The sequence below is a fragment of the Electrophorus electricus genome, chromosome 4, assembly GCF_041902795.1.
Source record: "Electrophorus electricus isolate QZ-2024a chromosome 4, ASM4190279v1, whole genome shotgun sequence".
Taxonomy (NCBI): Eukaryota; Metazoa; Chordata; class Actinopteri; order Gymnotiformes; family Gymnotidae; genus Electrophorus; species Electrophorus electricus.
The window spans coordinates 22,764,882-22,775,000 of record NC_137500.1 but is presented as its reverse complement, the minus strand read 5'-3'; the positions used below and the strand labels follow the sequence as shown (position 1 = coordinate 22,775,000).

Here is a 10,119-nt window from a genome sequence, read left to right as displayed (position 1 = left end):
CTTTAGGGAAAGAAAGGTGAGAGTGGCCTTCCCGGAGTTGATGGCCTTCCAGGACCACCCGTAAGAACAGCTGTCACTCTTGACCCTTACTGGCGCTGAAATAATGTCTTCCTATACTTCCTATACTTCCTATACTTCCTATACTTCCTATACTTCCTATACTGAAGTGTTACTTTGCACCCTCGCCTCCCTTTTCTCATATTCCATCCCTGTTCTCTTGCATACAACCCTGTCTATAAAGAGCACTTACAAGCACCTTGCTTTTCCCCAGAATAAATGCACTAAACAAAACATGCATCCCAGATCGGATATCTCCACAGCTGTTAGCTGGCTCGCATTTTGTGCACGCCCAAGCGCGCCCCCTAGTGGCTGAGCACAGTTTTTTTTTCTTCTTACTGGCATTGACACTTTAAACTGTTAAATGAGTCATGTTCTAATATTTTTTACATAGGCTTATCTATATTTTCACATTGTATTATTTTATTCAGATGAATCCTGACTTAACTTTTGATGTAATAGAGGCCATATAGGATATTTCATTTAGAGATCATTACGAAATATTTTGGCTTTGGTTTTGTTTTGTTTTTAGGGTCCTGTAGGACCCCCTGGACCTCCTGGTAGTCAGGGGCATACTGGACCACCTGTGAGTTTACATCATTCATACTCTATGTTCATGTCTAAGGGGAAATAATAATAGCAACAACAATAATAATATCATCATCATCATCATCATCATCATCATCATCACCATCATCTTCTTCATCTTCATCATCAGCATCAGAATGCATCAGTGGCACATGCTGTATATGTTTATGATAAGATCATATGATCAGTGTAAGAACTGTGTAATGTTAGTCTTTAGGATTCAGCTTTAGGGTTCAGCATAAGGGTTAAGGAAGGATGAGAAATAAATTCAGATTCAGCCATTTTAACTTTGCCTTTGTCATTCCCACAGGGATTACCTGGTGAAATCGGCTTCTCCGGAAAACCAGGAGCAGCAGGGAAACCTGTAAGAGGATCTGGAAGGAAGCCATTGTATTAGGAACACTGTGTTCCTCTAGCAGATGATCAAATAATGGCCTGCTGATTGCTGAATATGTTTGCAGGGTCTGCCGGGAAAGGACGGCCTGGATGGTCTCCCTGGAAACGATGGAGGGAAGGTTGGAGCTCCGGGGTGATGTCATAATCACCCCATTCCAATGACCCTTTAGTACCTATGAGCTCTTTCAGAGACCCCATCAGAGCTGTATTTTACCAAAGCGCCATGGCATAGTGGCCATTGTTATATTACGGAGAACTTGTTTCAAAAGGATACTTGCTTTGCAGCACAAGGTTTTATTATGACACTTCTAAAAATTAGCCTAATTGAATCCTCATCTGATGCTTTACTGATGCAAAACTGAATATCAATGTCATACTTTTTTGCATTTAAAAGCCCTTTTTTAATGTCATGCCTACAAATGAATTGAAGAGGCCTTTACCTGATACACTACGTATACCGGAAACATTACCTGCTCCATTATGCATTCTTTCATCTCATTTGTATTGCCTAGTCGTGTGTTTGGTGTGCTTGTCTCACACCATCCTGTCTCTGATGTATGTGCTATTTCACAGGGTCAGAGAGGTGAACCGGGGCTAGATGGCCTGCCTGGTAAACCGGGTCCAAAGGTGATACTGCTACCCTCATGCTCAATACACGCCTGCTAGCTTTCCGCCAAGAGTAACGAGTATAACCAGCACTCATGACAGAACATCAATAATGATGCAGTAATGATGTGAGGGTGTGTCTGTGGCAATGATTAGGCTGTGCGAGTGATGCTGTAATTTGTTCCAAGGGTGACGAAGGTCCTCCGGGACCCCGGGGACCAGCAGGAGAGCGTGTAAGTGCTACAGGACTTCATGATAACAACAAAAGGACAAATTCATAATGCCGAATGCAATACGCTGCACGTGATAATGACAAGGTCTCTCCTGTTCACCTTTGCGCCTGTGTTGTGTGTCTCTGTGTTGGCCAGGGAGAGACTGGTCTGCTGGGTGAGACAGGTTTGATGGGACCTAGAGGAGAAAGAGGACCACAGGTAGGGACAAAGCCAATCGTGCTCCTCCGGAAACGCCTCCTAACGTCTTCCTCTCTCGTCCTGTCCTGCTGTTGGCTGTTCCTGGAGTTCAGGCTTGGATAGGACATTCACGTTTGGAGCTTTGGGTGCTTTACTCAAATGACACTGTGATTGAATTAATCATTATTTCTTTGATTCGTGTGCTGCATGTCATCGGCCAAGCTAAAGCACACAGCTTATAGAGATCACCTGATCAGGGATGTACTTACATGAGCCCCTGGGAGGAGGTTTAAGTGATGAGCACAAGAGCATTTTGCTGCGTGCGTGTGCGTGTGTGCGCGTGCGTGTGTGCGCGTGCGTGTGCGTGTGCGTGTGCGTGTGTGCGCGTGTGTGCGTGTGCGCGTGTGTGCGAGTGTGTGTGCGAGTGTGTGCGCGCGTGCGTGTGTGTGCGTGCGTGTGCGTGTGTGCGCGTGTGCGTGTGTGCGTGCGTGCGTGTGCGTGTGTGCGCGTGTGTGTGTGGGTGTGTGCGAGTGTGTGTGTGCATCCTTGCTGCACTCGACATTCTGCTCTGTGTGTGCGTCCTCTTCAGGGAGAGAGAGGGACTGACGGTGTCCTTGGCCCTAAAGGAGAGAAGGGAGACAAGGTGAGACAATGAGCGGTTTATTTACCTGCTGTGTGCTGCAGATAGCATTCCACGCTGCCCAGAGTCGAAGCGAAGGTCAAGCAGTCATTACATCAGCACATATATGCCATAAAAACTAGTTTCCATACTCATGAATCAAATTGTTCTGTAACCGGTTTGAGCTTTTTTGATCACATATACTCACATATACAAATACCACCCAGGTATTTGTCCAAGACAACAACAAGCAGCAGTAAAATTTGTAAGTATATTTAAAAGAAACACCCAAAGCATCAATCTACAACCCTTTTTGCTCTCTCTCTCTTCTCTCTCTCTCTCTCTCTCTCTCTTTCTCTTTCTCTCTTTCTCTTTCTCTCCTCACAGGGAGAAGTAGGACCCAGAGGAGCCCCAGGAGCTCCAGGAAATGTAAGAACACTAATCTCACAGTCAATCACACAAACAAACAAACAAACAAGTGCGTCGTGATTGGCTTAGCTAGTGGAAATGAATGTTATGTAATAATGCAATGTTTTCGGAGAGTAATTCACTATATGTCCGATTAATCTGATTTCTGAGAGTAATTCACCATCTTTCTGATTCTTTCTAGGTGGCCAATGTGATTCCAGAGCCTGGTGAACCAGTATGTAATCAGATCTGCTGCCGTTTATGTAGTTAATTTCAGGGTTATTTGGGTAGTTGTTTGATTAAATCTGAGGATTAGGGAACAAGCTGGTGAATTCTTTTCTTGTGTCCTCACTACTCCAAAAGCCCTTCTTGTTTTGTGTATGTGGATGTACGGTGGTGTTCATGTTCTCTGTACTGTGCAGTCTCTCTACACTGTCTGTACTCTATACCCACCTTGCAGGGAAGGCCTGGGGAGAAGGGGGAAAAGGGAGACCAGGGAAAATCTGGAGAAGTGGTAAGTGTCTAGACACAAACCAGCAATAAAAGTAAACATGAACAAAAACGGGCATGTAAACCTGAATCGCCAACACATGGTGGCAGCAGAGAGGTAATTTGGCCCAAATGGATGCATGCATACCTTTTAACATCATATACACCCAGTCTTCCAGGGAACTAAAAGAAACATGAAACATTTTCTTGCAATGATAATTTCAAATGTCTTATTAGATACATTTACATGAACATTTATGCTTTTATCCAGAACAACTTACAAAAGTGCTTTGTTGATATAAATCACCTGATTATTACTGTCACCTTTCTCTCTCTCTCTCTCTCTCTCTCTCTCTCTCTCTCTCTCTCTTCTCTCTCTCTCTCTCTCTCTCTCTCTCTCTCTCTCTCTCTCTCTCTCTCTCTCTCTCTGTCTTTCTCTCCGTCACACACCCCTACACACATAGACCCACATACCCACTCACAAATCTGTTAAAATTTGGTGGCAATGGAGAATTATGCATCTCCCTAGTACACACACACACACACGCATACACGCAGCCAGGCTTATTATAATAATAAATCATCTGTCAGCTGAATTTATCTGTATGAAATGAAGTGTCTGTTGAAGTATGATAGCGCTCACTAATGCAGCAAGCAACAATAACTCTTGGCTGTGGAAACTTGCCTTTGATTGTGAAAGTAAAACATTGAGCACCTGGACACATTAAACACAGCATTAAACCACAATGTAAAATGCTACGCATCATTAAACGGCTACACAACATGGTGCGACCCTACCATGGTGTTCCCGAATGCTGATCTGGGCACACATGCTCATATCCTTGTCTGCTGACTCTTCCCAGGGTCAGAGGGGACTTCCCGGTGAGCAGGGCTTTCGAGGACCACCTGGACCTCCGGTAATGACCAGCATCCTCTCATCCTCCAGCGGAATAAATATGACTGAATGATTGAAATATTTGGCAGAATGCAGATGAAAACAGAGACTGTACTTTTCACCTTTCTGTGCTGCTGTGCTCCTTGACATGCTAGCATAACACTGTGTGACTGTTCATTGAAAAACACTGGACTGCTATGTTCATGTACATTTCTTGTAGAGCTGAGACTAAAATACTGGCCCCTTGGTAAGATATGAGTTAACTGAGTGGACACTCAATCTGATGCCGTTTTCAACAGGGAGTGAAGGGTGATGCAGGAGTCAAAGGAGACACTGGACTTAATGGCGAGCCTGTGAGTTTCACATTTGCTGATGTGCTGTCATCAACATGGGCGCTTTATTTTTCTGTGTTTCCGTGCGATGTCGTCAAGATGCGCCCGTTGTTTTTGCTCTCATTTTATTTCTCAGGGACCGCCAGGAGAGCCCGGTCCCCAGGGGCCTCGAGGGTTGCCAGGCAACGTGGTACGTGCCCCAAGAATTGTTTGTTTCGGTTGTTAAAAGAATAGTTTACCCACAAATGCTGATGATGCAAGTCAGTATATAGAATTATGCAAATGAGCCAATAATTATTCAGTGATAATTTACCTTTGTTTATTTTTTGTTATTTTTTTCTATGTTTGAATGTACCATTATCTATGTACTGCTACATTAACACATGTTGTTCAGTTAAGGTTATATTTAACATTGTAATACTAATAGCTAAATATTTATAAAATTTTAAATTTGCACAAAGACCCTTCAAAGCCTTCTAATCAAGCGAACATGTCCTAAAATAAACTAATATATGTATGTATGCATAAGGTTGGTGTGGAGGGCAGCAGCGATTAGGCTGGCTGTGTTTTTGTCCCGTAGGGAATCCCAGGAAGTATCGGTCCACCTGGCGTAGCAGGGCAGAGAGGTGAGAAGGTGAGGACCCCCTCGCGCGACGCTTCCAGCTACTGCTTCTGCCTGCCTTCTTTTTAACGAAGAGATGAAATAATCTGAACAAACCTTCTCAGGCCGAGGGGTCACGTGTGGGCAACGCTTAGGCTTTTGATATTTAATACAAACGCATGTTTAATATCGCTGGTTTGTGGCTTGCGGAGCACGTAGTAATCTGTGTGTAGCGGTCTGCCCAGTGGGGAGGTAGAGAGGGGGAGGAGTAGAAGCCTCTCACGGTCACTATACCAAGCAAGCAGACCATCAGGACTTATAATACCAATTATGTGCAGTGCGTGTTCAAGTTAGCACCAATTATACTTTGAACTGCATTTTTTTTCTATTGCTGTCAGTACCGTTCAGAAGAAGGCTTTGCTTATAACACGTTAGGGTTTGGATATTGTAGCATTCAAGGATGATTTTGTTACATTTCATGTGAATACCATTATTAGGCCAACCCTAATATGTCAATTCAAAGTTTATTTGTGCACATGCCAGGACATGTGTTGCTAGTGTCCGCTATTGTCTGTTAATATTTGTTAAGATGACATATGCTGTAAATATCTGTTAGGAAGACATGTGCTGCTAGTGTCTGTTATTGTATGTTAGTGTCTGTTAGGAACACACGTGCTGCTAGTCTCTGTTAATTTGCTCCACTGGAGAAATATAAACACTTGAGGTTTAGATTCCAAAATAAAATGTGCTATATGCAATAGAGCCATTTGTAATTTGATAGCAGATCCAAATAGTTCTAAATAAATAGTGAATTCCAGTTTTCTAATAGGCGGTGTCATGTAAAAATTTCAAATGGTTACTGAACAAAACTAAATGCATAAAGTTCTGAAGATGTATATGGCCAAACAGATACAACACTCTTCTGAGCCAGTGCTCTGCTGGGTTTGAGTAGTCCACTGGGTTCAGGTGTTCCATTGGGTTTGGTGTTCTGCTGGGTTTGGATGTTCCACTGGGTTCAAGTGTTCAATTGGGTTTGGTGTTTTGCTGGGTTCAGGTGTTCTGCTATGTTCTGGTGTTCCGTTGGGTTTGAGTGTTCTGCTAGGTTCAGGTGTTCCATTGGGTTTGGTGTTCCACTGGGTTCAGGTGTTCCATTGGGTTTGGATGTTCTGCTATGTTTGGGTTCAGGTGTTCCGTTGGGTTCATGTGTTCTGTTTGGTTCCAGTGTTCCGCTGGGTTTGTTGTTCCGCTGGGTTTTGGTGTCCTGCTATGTTTGGCTGTTCTGTTTGGTTCACATGTTCCGTTGGGTTCCAGTGTTCCGCTGGGTTTGGGTGTTCCACTGGGTTCGGGTGTTCACACCTTCTGAGAACTTTTGCATCCACATTAGTAGTGATTTTAGAGAACTAGCCAGAGCTATGAGATCACATAAGCACAGGGACATGTTTCACACAGTAATACAAGCTATTGATTCTCTCCTAGCCAAGCCAACAAATCAACTGAGGGGAATTACAATGGTTATGGGTAGGTGTGTGTGTGTGTGTGCGCGCACACGTAAATAATCGGCCTTGTTTGGCTAAGGTACTGCTGTAGTTTGTCCACTGAGGAACTCCTCTGAGTTGAGAGTACAACTTCGCCCACTTTGACATCCAGCCAGATTTTTTTAGTGCCCTGACACCAAGAGTCTCTGGTCTGTCTGGCCCTATCTTGAGAGTGTAATGTCTGACACCTGCCCTTGACATCGTCCGTTTCAGTCAGGAGTCTCTACTGCAGCTCCTCGCGTCTCTCTGCGGAGCTGCTCGTGCTTATAGCTGCAAAGAAGACTGCCACACATATCTGCCACACTCATGATCTGTAGCCATGGAGCAAAAGGAATTCAAGTTCAAGTTCAAGTTTGGTTTATTTGTCACATACATAGTCATACACAGTATAACTCGCAGTGAAATGGTTTGAGAGTTTCTAACCCACTGACCATTGCTGTTCATGAGACATCATTTCCTGGAAATAGCAATGGACTAATATACAATCTGCATTATTTTTCCAGTGTAATACCATCAGACGCATGCCTGAAACATCAGCGGTAGACCCGGTGGTAAGACAATAAATATCTCCTTGTTTCCTAGGGAGACACAGGGAAAAACGGTCCTCCAGGCCACCCTGGTCTCGTCGGAGAGCCAGGTCTCAGAGGAGAAGTGGGATTACCTGGGAAGGGCAAAGATGGAGCGAAGGTAGGAAGCAGTCGCCATGATCGAGTGGCCACGGAATCAGTGTGTCAGCCTGTTGTGGGTCAGCGTTCCCAAAACCAATCCAGACCCACACACAGAGCCTTATGTTTGTACCTAACTTTTCAGCTTCCTCTGAGCACAGCCATCTATAAGGTGCCTGCAATATTCCTAGAAGGTTTTGACTCCACAGACTGCTTTGGCCCAGAAACATAAAATCTATTAGAGAGGTAACAGTCTATAGGGAATATTTTCAGCGTATTATTTTACCATTGCCTAACCTGCCAATAGAGCTAATCAATAATGATCAATAATAGATGAGATGTCAGTTTCTTGTCACCCTAGGTCCTTCAGAGCGTGATTTAGTCCACACAGGACTAGTGTGACTTAATGCTTACAGAAAGCATCCGTTGCCACAGTTTATCCCAAACAGTTGCATGCCAACAATGAACCCTTTAAATGTAATGTGTGTTCCTGTTTCCTGGTAAAGGCAGCTTTAGGTTTCTGTGGGGTGTTTCCACTCGAATGTGCTGGTGATTTAACGCGCGTGGGTGTGTGGGTGTGTGTGTGTGTGTGTGTGTGTGGATGCATGAGGATCAGCCTGTGTTTATAATTTGCTTTCTTTAATTACAGGGTGATGCAGGATCACCAGGATTGCCCGGACCTCCAGGATTGAAAGTAACACACACACACACACACACACACACACACACACACACACACACACACCCACACCCCACACCCCCACAAATATGCACACATACACAGAAACCCACGCCCCACTGCACACGCACACACAAATGCACACTCACACACACCCCCCATTGTAATTCCCTGTGGTACAGCCAAGTTGCTGTTTCCATTCTCTGATGACAGGTGTGTATTCAGGTGAAGCTATTTATGGTCCATTTATTGTATGTATGCAAAATACAGCCAGTACGTACCTGATAGAGAAGGTTCTCACAACACAAGACTCACGGTTTGAGTTCCCAAGGGAATATACACACACAGTCATACTGCTGTATGTCACACCAGATAAAAGTGTCTGCCACATACTGTAAATGTTGGGGAATTTTGAGGAATTGTACCTGTGAAGTTTTATCTATATATCAGACTTTTCAGAGAAAGAGTGTTAACTGGTATGAATTCGATGTGAACATTGATGTTGTTCTAAGTACCTGGATGATATGGGAGTTCTCAGCTTTATACATTATGCTTCTCAGTGTATTGTATTGGTGTGTATTTGTGTATTTCTCTGTGTGTGTGTGTGTGTGTATGTGTGCGTGCATGTGTACTGTAGGGCCCATCTGGAAATCCAGGAATGCAGGGGATGCCAGGAAATAGAGGCCCTCCAGGAGAGGGAAACACCGGACCACCTGTATGCACACAATCACTCACAAACACACACACACACACACACACACACATGACTATATGACTACATGACTGCATGACTGTATGCGTATGTCAAAATTCTGACTTTAAAATTGATCTTCCTTTCTCAGTCCCCTGTTCTGTTACTAGATGCCTTAGCTAACAGCTGATCTGTTTTCTGCATCTTATTTAGGGACCCCCAGGCCCACCAGGTCTGTTAGGAGCAGCAGTAAGAAACCTTTGACCTTTTTCTAGAACATTCTAGAATAGGACATCCTGCACTTCCCTGTTTCCTGCTCTAAACCTGTCTCACTGCTGCCTGTCTCACTCATCCAGGGTCCGAGGGGACCGCCAGGCATGCCAGGGCCTCAGGGACCCGCCGGACACAATGTAAGACAGAACCCACTCACACCTAAGAACAGGACACGGTATAAGACAGAACCCACTCACACCTAAGAACAGGATGCAGTGTAAGACAGAACCCACTCACACCTAAGAACAGGACACGGTATAAGACAGAACCCACTCACACCTAAGAACAGGACACGGTATAAGACAGAACCCACTCACACCTAAGAACAGGATGCAGTGTAAGACAGAACCCACTCATACCTAAGAACAGGACACGGTATAAGACAGAACCCACTCATACCTAAGAACAGGATGCAGTGTAAGACAGAACCCACTCATACCTAAGAACAGGATGCAGTGTAAGACAGAACTCACTCACACTCATGTACAGGACACAGTGTAAGCAAAAACCCACCCACATCCAAGAATAGGACATGGAACAATGGAGACTCCATTGCACATAGTTACCAGCTCAATGTAAAGTGTCAACAAATTACAAAGTCTATAGTTCTATTAGGCAGAACTATAAAGCCTTTTACATATCAGCTCTTTACTAAAACTACCACCAGTTCAAATTTATGTGCTGATGCACTTAATGAAAAAAATGTCTGTCTTACTAATAAAATGATCATTTGGGCTCTGTCTGTGATGTGTTACTGCTCACATGTCCAGTGGTGTGGGTTTTGCACACTGATTCTGGATCAGAGCTCTATGACAGCCAAAATCTAGTCTTCAAGAAAGCAAATAAAAAAACTGATCTGTGTGTGTGTGTGTGTG

The 10,119-nt window shown here is 44.1% G+C and overlaps 1 protein-coding gene across 1 annotated transcript in view; it reads left to right on the top strand.

Annotated features, from left to right (window-relative positions):
- Positions 1-10,119, top strand: part of col22a1 (collagen, type XXII, alpha 1) — a 56,605-nt gene that overhangs the window by 36,980 nt on the left and 9,506 nt on the right. The window contains exons 24-43 of the mRNA XM_035523800.2: positions 7-60; positions 590-643; positions 956-1,009; positions 1,107-1,160; positions 1,615-1,668; positions 1,836-1,880; positions 2,016-2,078; positions 2,647-2,700; positions 3,064-3,105; positions 3,287-3,319; positions 3,545-3,598; positions 4,437-4,490; positions 4,768-4,821; positions 4,937-4,990; positions 5,381-5,434; positions 7,519-7,623; positions 8,251-8,295; positions 8,918-8,995; positions 9,185-9,220; positions 9,328-9,381. Of these exons, the coding sequence (XP_035379693.1) occupies positions 7-60; positions 590-643; positions 956-1,009; positions 1,107-1,160; positions 1,615-1,668; positions 1,836-1,880; positions 2,016-2,078; positions 2,647-2,700; positions 3,064-3,105; positions 3,287-3,319; positions 3,545-3,598; positions 4,437-4,490; positions 4,768-4,821; positions 4,937-4,990; positions 5,381-5,434; positions 7,519-7,623; positions 8,251-8,295; positions 8,918-8,995; positions 9,185-9,220; positions 9,328-9,381 (1,095 nt within the window). The remainder of the gene's footprint in view (positions 1-6; positions 61-589; positions 644-955; positions 1,010-1,106; positions 1,161-1,614; positions 1,669-1,835; positions 1,881-2,015; positions 2,079-2,646; positions 2,701-3,063; positions 3,106-3,286; positions 3,320-3,544; positions 3,599-4,436; positions 4,491-4,767; positions 4,822-4,936; positions 4,991-5,380; positions 5,435-7,518; positions 7,624-8,250; positions 8,296-8,917; positions 8,996-9,184; positions 9,221-9,327; positions 9,382-10,119) is intronic.